The sequence below is a fragment of the Pseudophryne corroboree genome, chromosome 2 (assembly GCF_028390025.1).
Source record: "Pseudophryne corroboree isolate aPseCor3 chromosome 2, aPseCor3.hap2, whole genome shotgun sequence".
Taxonomy (NCBI): domain Eukaryota; kingdom Metazoa; phylum Chordata; class Amphibia; order Anura; family Myobatrachidae; genus Pseudophryne; species Pseudophryne corroboree.
In genome coordinates this window covers 683,900,911-683,915,704 of record NC_086445.1, presented here as the reverse complement: position 1 = coordinate 683,915,704, position 14,794 = coordinate 683,900,911, and the positions used below count along the sequence as shown (strand labels likewise).

The following is a 14,794-nucleotide window of genomic DNA, read 5'->3' as shown; positions in this document are numbered from 1 at the left end:
GCCAAGGATCCAGGTCTGAGTGAAGCCAGACCTGGCTGAAAAATAATAGACGTGCCCCCACCCGATCGCACTCCCGCAGAGGAGCCCCAGCATCATGCTGTGGCTTTTGCAGAAGTAGTTGCTGACTTCTGGTCCTGGGAGCCTGACGGTGTTGTAGATTTTCTACCTTTTCCTCTCCCTTTTCCTGTGAAAAAAGGGGTGCTCTTAGTCTTTTTGTACTTGTTGGGCCGAAAGGACGGCATAATATGAGAATGATATACTTTTTTAGCCGGTGCAGCTGCCGACGGCAGAAAACCTGACTTGCCAGATGTAGTAGTTTATATCATGGCATCTAGTTTATCTCCAAAGAGGGCCTCACCATTGTAAGGGAGCGCCTCAATATTTCTTTTGGATTCAGCGTCAGCATTCCATTGGCAGATCCAGAGCGCCCTGCGGGCTGAAATCACCATGGCAGTGGCCCTTTAGCCTAGTAAGCCAACGTCCTTCATAGCCTCAACCAAATAACCTGCAGAATCTTTGATATGACCTAGAATTTTCAGCATATCATCTTTATCGACCGTGTCAATATTAACAATCAAGTTGTCTGCCCACTTTTCCACTGCGTTACCTTCCCACGCATAAGCAATTGCGGGCCTGAGTAACGTACCAGTAGCAACATAGATAGACTTTAAAGTCGTTTCTAATTTCCGGTCAGCAGGTTCTTTCAATGAAGCTGACCCTGGGGCAGGTAAAATGATTTTCTTTGACAACCTAGAGACTGAGGTGTCTATCATTGGGGGTGACTCCCACTTACGCCTATCCTACGCAACCTTCTAGGGATAGCAAACTTCTTTTCCGGGTTAGCCCAGGATTTCTCAAAGAATGTACTTAAGTCCTTAGACGGAGGAAAAGTCACCACCTGTTTTTTATTTAATTTAAAATAATCTTTTTCCTCAGGTGGAGGTGTTGTGTCAGGAAATTCCAACACCTCTTTTATAGCGACTATCATACATTGAATGCTCTTAGCCAGTTTGGGATCTACCCCCCTCAAATCTCCAGTGTCGACCTCAGTGTTGGAATCTGTGTCAGTGTCCCTTTGCATAATTTGGTGCAGAGACCTTTTCTGGGAACAGGAGGGGTCCCTAGTGGGTGACGTGGAGGAATCTGCAAACAGAGCATCCTCCACAGACTGTCTCCACTGCTTTGTCTGTTGTTCAGACTCAGAGAATTTCTTTGCTAGCTTAGACATATTACTCTGCAGCTTTCTCACCCACACAGGCTCAGAACACTCTTGTGCCTCTAAATTGGGTTCCTCTGGAGAAGAACTTTCTCTAGACATGGTACACACGTGTATAGTCACACCTCTCACACACAGGGAAGCTATCAGGGACAGAACTATCCAAAGTCTGTCAGAGAGACCCGGAGGGAATTGCCAGTCCACACCGCGCGCCCTATATGTATTGCATACAATAATACACAACCACAGCGCTTTATATCCAATATGAAGCCCGCAGACTTCAATAAACTATGTGCTCCCCTCCGTTCTATAACACCCTGGTACTTGTATCAGCGATATGTGAGGAGAAGCAGCCTTCAGGATCAGCGCTCCGGCGTCTCTGTGAGTAGAAAATGGCACCAAAGTGTTACTAGCAAGTCTGAGGAGAAGCCCCACCCCCTGAAATGGTGCGGTTCAGCCTCAGTAATACAATATTTATACTGGCAGGAGTATATACACCAGCGGCTCCCTTGTGTGTACCTTTTTGTCAGTGAGAGTAAGGATTTATCATGTCCCTCAGAGCGTGCGCTCTGCACCCTGTGCTGAGAGACATGTTTTTGCACAGCATCGCGCGCTGCGCTGGTAACTTAATGCCGCCATGATGACCGGAGGGCCCCTCTCTGCAGGTCTCCGGTATAATACTCACCAGCCTTCTGACTTCTGGCTCTGTTAGGGGGTGGTGGCAATGCTGTGGGAGTGAGCAGCAGCCAGGCAAGGGCTGTGTTCAGTACCCTTCAGGAGCTAATGGTGTCCTGTCAGCGGAAGCAGAGGCACTGAATTAATTGAGAAGTTGGTTCCTACTCCCCCCCCCCCCCCCCCTTAAATCCCACGAAGCAGGGAAGCCGTTGCCAGCAGCTTCCCTGTAAAATGAAAAACCTAACAAAGTCTTTTCCAGCAGAACTCTGTAGAGCTCCACTCTCCCGGGCACATTTTCTAAACTGAGGTCTGGAGGAGGGGCATAGAGGGAGGAGCCAGTTCACACTGTTAAAAAGTCTTAAAGTGCTGAAGGCTCCTGTGGAACCGTCTATACCTCATGGTACTAAAATGGACCCCAGCATTCTCTAGGGCGTAAGAGAAAATGCAGTTATTTATGGACAGCTAAGCTGGAGCTTACAATTTATATTCCCTACCGCAAGTACATGTACACATGTTCACGCTAGGGTTAATTTCGTTTGGAACCAATTAACCGTACCAGTATATTTTTGGGGGGATTGTGGGAGGAAACCAATGCAAGCATGGGGAGAATATACAAACTCCACACAGTTAGGGCCATGGTGGGAAATTAACCCATGACCTCAGTGCTGTGAGGCAGTAATGCTAACCATTACACCATCCGTGCTGCCCCAAATGTAAATGTGTCCATGCCAAGACTGGACTTGAATTGTTTTAACACTGTATTTATACTTTATCAGCTGTGTCCAATTGCCTCTCCATGGGGTGTACATGCTCTTATTGCAGATACCATGGATTCCTCTGAGAAATTTATTTTGCCCCTCAGACACAGAGAGCGGTCTGCTTGCACACTACGCTCATGGCAATAAATGTGTGTATACATTTATTTCCATATACAGTTATACATATCTCTGTGGAGCACCAGCCCCTGTCTGTGTGCGCTTAAACTAGACATTATCATTATGGTGCACTTCACAAGCATTTACTTGGTGCAAGTGATACACCTGGAAACCAGTATGTGTATGCTTCTGCCCAAGTCTGCATAACCCACAGTTCAAGGTGTATATTCAATGCTGCATCAGTCCAATGATCACTACGGACTTTCTCCAACAGTCACTGTGCGGAGCACTGCTAAATAACTACCTGAGAAAGGCAATGCCAGGGGCAGTATACATTCATGTAATACAATTTAGTGTATTTTAGGATTTTGTGCTCCAAATTAGGGGGAGCATATTTTATGTACACCTTAAGGCCCATACACACTAGACGAGCCCCCACTGACGCCGATATTGGTGGCAGGGGGGACCCGGAATACACACTTGCCAATGCCAGAGGGGAAGGGAGCAATGGTGGGGGGAACGACGCGCAGCATGGCTGTCATTAACGAAGACCTCCCTCAAATGTACATGTCCAGACGAGGGAGCAGAGGCATAACTCTGGGAGGCAACGGAGTCATCTGCCGCCGGGCTCCTGCTCTGAGGGGGGCAACTCTCCTCCCATTCTGTGACACCACTGAATTAAGTTAATTGATAGCTGCCGCTATCTTTACAGTGGCCAACTTCCTCAATGGTCCCTGCACCTTACAAATCACACCCTCTTTATTATACTGAATATACACATTTTACAAGTGTCATACCCAGGATTAGAAACCATGACCTATTACACTGGAAGCAGAAAGCTTACTGATGAAGCTATTTTCTCCTGTATAGGAAATATGAGAATTCTAACTATATGAAGTTATTTCTCTGACAATTACACGTAACTTCATATAGTGAGACTTCTCATGCTTCTTGTACAGGAGCAGATAGCTCCATCAGTAAAGTATCTGCTGCAGTGTAACAGGTCATGGGTTCTAATCCTGGGCATGACTGCTAAGAAATGTGTGATTTAAAATAAAAGACAACGAAATGTATATATGCAGTATATTAAAAAAAAAAATCAGAACACACATACATATATTTATATATTGGGGTGGAGGGGGCACCAATATTTATCCGGCCAATTGGGATGAACTTACACCACTGCGAGGGAGAGGGTTGTTAACTATGCGCAGGAGCTCGCATCGTTAACCACATTGAGTGTACACACTAGACGAGATTGTAGATCTTGCTCAGAATGGCCCTTCTGAGCGATATATTTTATTTTCTCGTCTAGTGTGTATGGGCCTTTAGAGTTAAGTTTAATGTATAACATTTATATTGCATTATAGTTTAGTCTATGCAGCAATATTAGTATTAATGTAAAACAGGTTATACTCTCTGTTTCTGTGATCAGTGTTCATCTATGGTTGATACAGGCCTCTCACACAACTTACCATCTTCATGATTAGGCCATTCTGTACCATCACGTTAAAGCTGTCTATCTTCTGTTTCAGCTCCCGAATACTCAGCTTCTTTTCTTCTTTCGGTACATCCTGGATCTGTAACTGGAAATTGTAGATGCTATAAAAAGCAACAGAAAAACAGAGTACAAACCAATAATACCCATAAACACTAAATAATTAAAATAAAATAATTAACACATTCCCTGAACGGAAGAAGTAAGTGTTAGTGGCATTTTATTTTATTCTAACAAACATTTCTACACTGAGCGAACATCATATCTATTTCTTTACATTTATCATACACCATGGCATATTGAATATGCATCACCCACACATTCACAGTGGCACATTAAATAGCATAGTGTTCAGTGCCAACCAGTTTATTTGTTCTCCCCTGTGTTCAAACTGTCCTCATCTGGGTATTCCAGTGTCCTTCCACTTTCTATATATGATCTAATCTGGTAAATTAATTGTCTTTGGATATAACAGATATAACAGTGTGTGGTAGTGCTTCGACTAAACTTGTGTAGGGACCAGGGGCGTCAGAACGTTTTTTGGTTGGGGGGGGCCAAGATAAAATCTCAGTTTGGCGCCCCTAGCTCCTGGCCACCTTAGGCACCTTAAGTCTCTTGCTTCTGTATGGAACGCTATGGAGCAGCTGGGAGTTGCCCCTTGTACACATTACACCTGGTAGAGCCCCTTATACACATTATGCCAGGTAGAACCTATTACACACATTACGCCTGGTAGAGCCCATTATACACATTACGCCTGGTAGAGCCACTTGTACACATTATGCCTGGTAGAGCCCCTATACACATTATGCCTGGTAGAGCCCATTATGCACATCTGCTAGGTAGAGCGCCTCCTCCTTAGTGCTACTCTCCCTACTCCTTCCCCACAGCCAGCAGCTATGCTGCTGTTACCTCTGCTGTTACGCGCAGCACGTCTCCGCAGAGCGCAGACACTGTAGGCTTACGAGGTGGGGGGTAGAGCACATGGGGAAGCAGTGTCAGATTAAGGCCATGGAGTCCCGGGGCACTTCAGACAGTAGGGCCCCTAATAAAGAGCAGGCAGATTAAAATAAAATTTTAAACCTACCGGTAAATCTTTTTCTCCTAGTCCGTAGAGGATGCTGGGGACTCCGTAAGGACCATGGGGGTATAGACGGGCTCCGCAGGAGACATGGGCACCTAAAAGAACTTTCTAGTATGGTGTGCACTGGCTCCTCCCTCCATGCCCCTCCTCCAGACCTCAGTTAGAGAACTGTGCCCAGAGGAGATGGACAATACGAGGAAAGGATTTTGTTAATCTAAGGGCAAGATTCATACCAGCCCACACCAATCATACCATATAACCTGGAATACACATAACCAGTTAACAGTATCAACAAAACAACAGTATCGGTCCAAGACCGATTCTAACTGTAACATAACCCTTATGTAAGCAATAACTATATACAAGTCTTGCAGATTTTCCGCACTGGGACGGGCGCCCAGCATCCTCTACGGACTAGGAGAAAAAGATTTACCGGTAGGTTTAAAATCTTATTTTCTCTTACGTCCTAGAGGATGCTGGGGACTCCGTAAGGACCATGGGGTTTATACCAAAGCTCCCAATCGGGTGGGAGAGTGCTGATGACTCTGCAGCACCGACTGAGCAAACGCTAGGTCCTCATCAGCCAGGGTATCAAACTTGTAGAATTTAGCAAAAGTGTTTGACCCCGACCAAGTTGCTGCTCGGCAAAGCTGTAATGCCGAGACGCCCCGGGCAGCCGCCCAAGAAGAGCCCACCTTCCTAGTGGAATGGGCCTTTACTGAATGCGGTAACGGCAATCCAGCCGTAACATAAGCCTGCTGAATCGTGTTACAGATCCAGCGAGCAATAGTCTGCTTCGAAGCAGGCGCGCCAATCTTGTTGGCAGCATACAGGACAAACAATGCATCTGTTTTCCTAATTCTAGCCGTCCTGCCTACATAAATTTTTAAGGCCCTCACTACATCCAGGGACATGGAATCCTCCAAGTCACTCGTAGCCACAGGCACCACTATAGGTTGGTTCATATGAAACGAAGACACCACCTTAGGTAAAAATTGAGGACGAGTCCTCAATTCCGCTCTATCCACATGAAAAATCAAGTAAGGGCTCTTGTAAGACAAGGCTGCCAATTCTGACACACGCCTCGCAGATGCCAAGGCTAACAACATGACCACCTTCCAGGTGATAAATTTCAACTCCACCCTTTTAAGGGGTTCAAACCAGTGTGATTTAAGGAACTGCAACACCACGTTCAGGTCCCATGGTGCCACTGGGGGCACAAAAGGAGGCTGGATGTGCAGTACTCCTTTTACAAACGTCTGGACTTCTGGGAGAGAAGCCAATTCCTTCTGAAAGAATATTGACAAGGCCGAAATCTGTACTTTAACAGAGCCTAACTTTAGGCCCATATCCACTCCTGTCTGTAGGAAGTGGAGAAAACGACCCAGATGGAAATCTTCCGTAGGAGCATTCTTGGTTTCACACCAAGAGACATATTTCCGCCAGTCACGGTGATAATGTTTTGCCGTCACCTCCTTCCTAGCCTTTATTAGAGTAGGTATGATCTCCTCCGGAATACCCTTCTCCGCTAGGATCCAGCGTTCAACCGCCATGCCGTCAAACGTAACCGCGGTAAGTCTTGGAACATGCAGGGCCCCTGCTGTAACAGGTCTTCCCTTAGAGGAAGAGGCCAGGGATCTTCCGTGAGCATCTCCTGAAGATTTGAGTACCAGGCCCTTCGAGGCCAGTCTGAAACAATGAGTATTGTCTGTACTCTTTTTCGTCTTATGATCCTCAACACTTTAGTGATGAGAGGAAGAGGAGGGAACACATAGACCGACTGGAACACCCATGGCGTTACCAGAGCGTCTACTGCTATTGCCTGAGGGTCCCGGGACCTGGCACAATACCTCCGAAGCTTCTTGTTGAGGCGTGACGCCATCATGTCTATTTGAGGAACTCCCCAGAGACCCGTTATCTCTGCAAAGACTTCTTGATGAAGTCCCCACTCTCCTGGATGGAGATCGTGTCTGCTGAGGAAGTCTGCTTCCCAGTTGTCCACTCCCGGAATGAAGACAGCTGACAGAGCGCTTACGTGATTTTCCGCCCAGCGAAGAATCCTGGTGGCTTCCGCCATCGCGACTCTGCTTCTTGTCCCGCCTTGGCGATTCACATGAGCTACTGCTGTGACATTGTCTGATTGAATCAGAACCTGTAGGTTGCGAAGAAGATTCTCCGCTTGTCGAAGGCCGTTGTATATGGCCCTTAGCTCCAACACGTTGATATGTAGACAGGACTCCTGGTCTGACCACAGTCCCTGAAAATTTCTTCCTTGGGTGACTGCTTCCCATCCTCGGAGGCTCGCGTCCGTGGTTACCAGGATCCAGTCCTGAATGCCGAACCTGCGACCCTCTAGAACAGGGGTGGGGAACCTCCGGCCCGCGGGCCGTACAAGGCCCACGAAGCCGTTTGCTCCGGCCCACCCGCTTCTGTCAGTGAGACACGCCGCCGCTCAGTCCGGTGGCAGCGTGTCTCAGCTGTCAGGACAGGGAGAAGAGCGCGGCGATGTTGGATGACGGCGGCGGCGTGTAGGACTTCAAACTAGCCAATCAGAGCTCGCGGACCGGCAGCCAATCAGGAGCCGCGGCTGCCGGCCCGCGAGCTCTGATTGGCTCTCGCACCGGCGGCTGGTTTGAAGTCCTACACGCCGCCGCCGCCACCCGACATAGCCGCGCTCTCCTCCCTGTCAGCAAGCAGCGGTAAGCAGCACGGGGGGGGGGGCATCTGTATACCTGGCACTGTGGGGGCATCTGTATACCTGGCACTGTGGGGACATCTGTATAGCTGGCACTGTGGGGGCATCTGTATAGCTGGCACTGTGGGGGCATCTGTATAGCTGGCACTGTGGGGGCATCTGTATAGCTGGCACTGTGGGGACATCTGTATAGCTAGCACTGTAGGGGTATCTGTGTGCCTGGCACTGTGGGGGCATCTGTATAGCTGGCACTGTGGAGGCATCTGTATAGCTGGCACTGTGGGGGCATCTGTGTACCTGGCACTGTGGGGGCATCTGTGTACCTGGCACTGTGGGGGCATCTGTGTACCTGGCACTGTGGGGGCATCTGTGTACCTGGCACTGTGGGGGCATCTGTATAGCTGGCACTGTGGGGGCATCTGTATAGCTAGCACTGTGGGGACATCTGTATAGCTGGCACTGTAGGGGTATCTGTGTACGTGGCACTGTGGGGGCATCTGTATAGCTGGCACTGTGGAGGCATCTGTATAGCTGGCACTGTGGGGGCATCTGTATTCCTGGCATTGTGGGGGCATCTGTGTACCTGGCACTGTGGGGGCATCTGTGTACCTGGCACTGTGGGGGCATCCTGTGTACCTGGCACTGTGGGGGCATCTGTGTACCTGACACTGTGGGGACATCTGTATAGCTGGCACTGTGGAAGCATCTGTATACCAGGCACTGTGGCACTGTGGGGGTATCTGTGTACCTGGCACTGTGGGGGTATCTGTGTACCTGGCACTGTGGGGGCATCTGTATAGCTGGCACTGTGGGGGCATCTGTATAGCTGGCACTGTGGGGGCATCTGTATACCTGGTGCTGTGGGGGGCATCTGTATACCTGGCACTGTGGGGGCATATGTATACCTGGCACTGTGGGGGCATCTGTATACCTGGCACGGTGAGGGGCATATGTATACCTGGCACGGTGAGGGGCATTTGTATACCTGGCACTGTGGGGGGCATTTGTATACCTGGCACTGTGGGGGCATTTGTATACCTGGCACTGTGGGGGCATCTGTATACCTGGCACGGTGGGGGGCATATGTATACCTGGCACGGTGAGGGACATTTGTATACCTGGCATGGTGAGGGACATTTGTATACTTGGCACTGTGAGGGGCATTTGTATACCTGGCACTGTGGGGGCAATTGTGGATCTGGCACTGCACTATTGGGGGCATATGTGTATCACGTCCCATTTTAACTGGCCATACCCATTTTTTTGGGCGCGCGCCTCCAGCGCGCACACACAGTACCTCTAAGGGGCAGACCTACTGGGGGGCAGGGTCATTTTTTTAAATTGAGAATTTTTGTATGGCCCCCGAAGGATTTTATAAATATCCAAATGGCCCTCGCTAGAAAAAAGGTTCCCCACCCCTGCTCTAGAAGGTGAGCACTCTGCAGCCACCATAGAAGAGACACCCTGGCCCTGGGGGACAGTGTTATTTTTTGATGTAATTGTAGATGAGACCCGGACCATTTGTCCAGAAGATCCCATTGAAACGTCCTTGCATGGAACCTGCCGAAGGGAATGGCCTCGTAAGTTGCCACCATTTTCCCCAGAACCCGAGTGCATTGATGAGCTGACACTCTTTTTGGCTTTAGTAGTTCTTGGACCATGTTCTGGAGGTCCTGGACTTTTTCCAACGGGAGGAAAACTTTCTTTTGTTCCGGGTCCATTATCATGCCTAGGAATGCTAGTCGAGTTGTCGGAACCAACTGTGACTTTGGTAGATTGAGAATCCACCCATGTTGCTGAAGCACTCTCTGAGAGAGTGACACGTTCTCCAGTAATTGCTCTCTTGATCTCGCTTTTATCAGGAGATCGTCCAAGTATGGGATAATTGTGACTCCTTGTACAGGAGTCATTGTCTAGCAGTCAGACTGGCTCCTCCATAGTCCACCAGCTCAGTGCTGTGTGATGTGGCACCACATCACACAGCACGGTGTTGTTTTTTCCGAGACATGGGGGAAGGCTTGTAACAGGCTCCCAGTTTTCCCAACCAGCAGGAAAGAGCTGGTGGACTACGGAGGAGCCAGTCTGACTGCTAGACAACGATAATAAGAATTTACTTACCGATAATTCTATTTCTCGGAGTCCGTAGTGGATGCTGGGGTTCCTGAAAGGACCATGGGGAATAGCGGCTCCGCAGGAGACAGGACACAAAAAGTAAAGCTTTAGGATCAGGTGGTGTGCACTGGCTCCTCCCCCTATGACCCTCCTCCAAGCCTCAGTTAAGATACTGTGCCCGGACGAGCGTACACAATAAGGAAGGATTTATGAATCCCGGATAAGACTCATACCAGCCACACCAATCACACTGTACAACCTGTGATCTGAACCCAGTTAACAGTATGATAACAGCGGAGCCTCTGAAAAGATGGCTCACAACAATAATAACCCGATTTTTGTAACTATGTACAAGTAATGCAGATAATCCGCACTTGGGATGGGCGCCCAGCATCCACTACGGCTCCGAGAAATAGAATTATCGGTAAGTAAATTCTTATTTTCTCTATCGTCCTAGTGGATGCTGGGGTTCCTGAAAGGACCATGGGGATTATACCAAAGCTCCCAAACGGGCGGGAGAGTGCGGATGACTCTGCAGCACCGAATGAGAGAACTCCAGGTCCTCCTTAGCCAGGGTATCAAATTTGTAGGATTTTACAAACGTGTTTGCCCCTGACTAAATAGCCGCTCGGCAAAGTTGTAAAGCCGAGACCCCTCGGGCAGCCGCCCAAGATGAGCCCACCTTCCTTGTGGAATGGGCATTTACATATTTTGGCTGTGGCAGGCCTGCCACAGAATGTGCAAGCTGAATTGTATTACACATCCAACTAGCAAAAGTCTGCTTAAAAGCAAGAGCACCCAGTTTGTTGGGTGCATACAGGATAACAGCAAGTCAGTTTTCCTGACTCCAGCCGTCCTGGAACCTATATTTTCAGGGCCCTGACCACATCTAGCAACTTGGAGTCCTCCAAGTCCCTAGTAGGCGCAAGACACCACAATAAGCTGGTTCAGGTGAAACACTGACACCACCTTAGGGAGAGAACTGGGGACGAGTCCGCAGCTCTGCCCTGTCCGAATGGACAAACAGATATGGGCTTTTTTTGAGAAAAAAACCACCAATTTGACACTCGCCTGGTCCAGGCCAGGTCCAAGAGCATGTTCACTTTTCATGTGAGATGCTTCAAATCCACAGATTTGACTGGTTTTAAACCAATGTGTTTTGAGGAATCCCAGAACTACGTTGAGATCCCACAGTGCCACTGGAGGCACAAAAGGGGGTTGTATATGCAATACTCCCTTGACAAACTTCTGGACTTCAGGAACTGAAGCCAATTCTTTCTGAAAGAAAAATCGACAGGGCCGAAATTTGAACCTTAATGGACCCCAATTTGAGGCCCATAGACACTCCTGTTTGCAGGAAATGCAGGAATCGACCGAGTTGAAATTTCTACGTGGGGCCTTCCTGGCCTCACACCATGCAACATATTTTCGCCACATGTGGTGATAATGTTGTGCGGTCACCTCCTTTCTGGCTTTGACCAGGGTAGGAATGACCTCTTCCTGAATGCCTTTTCCCTTAGGATCCGGCGTTCCACCGCCATGCCGTCAAACGCAGCTGCGGTAAGTCTTGGAACAGACATGGTACCTGCTGAAACAAGTCCCTTCTTAGCGGCAGAGGCCATAAGTCCTCTGTGAGCATCTCTTGAAGTTCCGGGTACCAAGTCCTTCTTGGCCAATCTGGAGCCATGAGTATAGTTCTTACTCCTCTACGTCTTATAATTCTCAGTACCTTAGGTATGAAAAGCAGAGGATGGAACACATACACCGACTGGTACACCCACGGTGTTACCAGAACGTCCACAGCTATTGCCTGAGGGTCTCTTAACCTGGCGCAATACCTGTCCCGTTTTTTGTTCAGACGGGACGCCATCATGTCCACCTTTGGTAATTCCCAACGGTTTACAATTATGTGGAAAACTTCCCCATGAAGTTCCCACTCTGCCGGGTGGAGGTCGTGCCTACTGAGGAAGTCTGCTTCCCAGTTTCCATTCCCGGAATGAAACACTGCTGACAGTGCTATCACATGATTTTCCGCCCAGCGAAAAGTCCTTGCAGTTTTTGCCACTGCCCTCCTGCTTCTTGTGCCGCCCTGTCTATTTACGTGGGCGACTGCCGTGATGTTTTATCCCACTGGATCAATACCGGCTGACCTTGAAGCAGAGGTCTTGCTAAGCTTAGAGCATTATAAATTTACCCTTAGCTATATTTATGTGGAGAAAAATCTCCAGACTTGATCACACTCCCTGGAAATTTTTTCCTTGTGTGACTGCTCCCCAGCCTCTCGGGCTGGCCTCCGTGGTCACCAACATCCAAAACTGAATGCCGAATCTGCGGCCCTCTAGAAGATGAGCACTCTGTAACCACCACAGGAGAGACACCCTTGTCCTTGGATATAGGGTTATCCGCTGATGCATCTGAAGATGCGATCCGGACCATTTGTCCAGCAGATCCCACTGAAAAGTTCTTGCATGAAATCTGCCGACTGGAATTGCTTCGAAGGAAGTCACCATTTTTTTACCATGGCCCTTGTGCAATGATGCACTGATTTTAGGAGGTTCCTGACTAGCTCGGATAACTCCCTGGCTTTCTCTTCCGGGAGAAACACCTTTTTCTGGACTGTGTCCAGAATCATCCCTAAGCACAGGAGACTTGTTGTCGGGATCAGCTGCGATTTTGGAATATTTAGAATCCACCCCTGCTGTTGTAACAGTATCCGAGATAGTGCTACTCCGACCTCCAACTGTTCCCTGGACTTTGCCCTTATCAGGAGATCGTCCAAGTAAGGGATAATTAAGACGCCTTTTTTTTGAAGAAGAAGAAGAAGAACCATCATTTCGGCCATTACCTTGGTAAAGACCCGGGGTGCCGTGGACAATCCAAACGGCAGCGTCTGAAACTGATAGTGACAGTTCTGTACCACGAACCTGAGGTACCCTTAGTGATAAGGGCAAATTTGGGACATGGAGGTAAGCATCCCTGATGTCTCGGGACACCAGATAGTCCCCTTCTTCCCGGTTCGTTATCACTGCTCTGAGTGACTCCATCTTGATTTGAACCTTTGTAAGTGTTCAAATTTTTTTAGATTTAGAATAGGTCTCACCTAGCCTTCTGGCTTCAGTACCACAATATAGTGTGGAATAATACCCCTTTTCTTGTTGTAGGAGGGGTAATTTAATTATCACCTGCTGGGAATACAGCTCGTGAATTGTTTCCCATACTGCCTCCTTGTCGGAGGGAGACCTTGGTAAAGCAGACTTCAGGAGCCTGCGCAGGGGAAACGTCTCGACATTCCAATCTGTACCCCTGGGATACTACTTGTAGGATCCAGGGGTCCTGTACGGTCTCAGCGTCATGCTGAGAGCTTGTCAGAAGCGGTGGAACGCTTCTGTTCCTGGGAATGGGCTGCCTGCTGCAGTCTTCTTCCCTTTCCTCTATCCCTGGGCAGATATGACTCTTATAGGGACGAAAGGACTGAAGCTGAAAAGACGGTGTCTTTTTTTTTTTTTTGCAGAGATGTGACTTAGGGTAAAAACGGTGGATTTTCCAGCAGTTGCCGTGGCCACCAGGTCCGATGGACCGACCCCAAATAACTCCTCTTCCTTTATACGGCAATACACCTTTGTGCCGTTTGGAATCTGCATCACCTGACCACTGTCGTGTCCATAAACATCTTCTGGCAGATATGGACATCGCACTTACTCTTGATGCCAGAGTGCAAATATCCCTCTGTGCATCTCGCATATATAGAAATGCATCCTTTAAATGCTCTATAGTCAATAAAATACTGTCCCTGTCAAGGGTATCAATATTTTTAGTCAGGGAATCCGACCAAGCCACCCCAGCTCTGCACATCCAGGCTGAGGCGATCGCTGGTCGCAGTATAACACCAGTATGTGTGTATATACTTTTTATGATATTTTTCCAGCCTCCTGTCAGCTGGCTCCTTGAGGACGGCCCTATCTATAGACGGTACCGCCACTTGTTCTGATAAGCGTGTGAGCGCCTTATCCACCCTAAGGGGTGTTTCCCAACGCGCCCTAACTTCTGGCGGGAAAGGGTATACCGCCCATATTTTCTATCGGGGGGAACCCACGCATCATCACACACTTCATTTAATTTATCTGATTCAGGAAAAACTACGGTAGTTTTTTCACATCCCACATAATACCCTCTTTTGTGGTACTTGTAGTATCAGAAATATGTAACACCTCCTTCATTGCCCTTAACGTGTGGCCCTAATAAGGAATACGTTTGTTTATTCACCGTCGACACTGGATTCAGTGTCCCTGTCTGTGTCTGTGTCGACCGACTAAAATAAACGGGCGTTTTAAAACCCCTGACGGTGTTTTTGAGACGTCTGGACCGGTACTAATTGTTTGTCGGCCGTCTCATGTCGTCAACCGACCTTGGCGCGTGTTGACATTATCACGTAATTCCCTAAATAAGCCATCCATTCCGGTGTCGACTCCCTAGAGAGTGACATCACCATTACAGGCAATTGCTCCGCCTCCTCACCAACATCGTCCTCATACATGTCGACACACACGTACCGACACACAGCACACACACAGGGAATGCTCTGATAGAGGACAGGACCTACTAGCCCTTTGGAGAGACAGAGGGAGAGTTTGCCAGCACA

General features: G+C 48.5%; 1 protein-coding gene across 4 annotated transcripts in view; it reads right to left on the bottom strand.

The window, feature by feature from the left end:
• Nucleotides 1-14,794, bottom strand: part of RASSF5 (Ras association domain family member 5) — a 301,503-nt gene that overhangs the window by 65,028 nt on the left and 221,681 nt on the right. For 2 of the 4 annotated variants that reach the window (XM_063955167.1, XM_063955169.1), the window contains one exon: nucleotides 4,242-4,346. In XM_063955167.1, coding sequence (XP_063811237.1) covers nucleotides 4,242-4,346 — 105 coding nt within the window. Of the gene's footprint in view, nucleotides 1-4,241; nucleotides 4,353-14,794 lie in introns of all 4 variants that reach the window. The other 2 variants (XM_063955166.1, XM_063955168.1) reach the window with 1 other exon arrangement.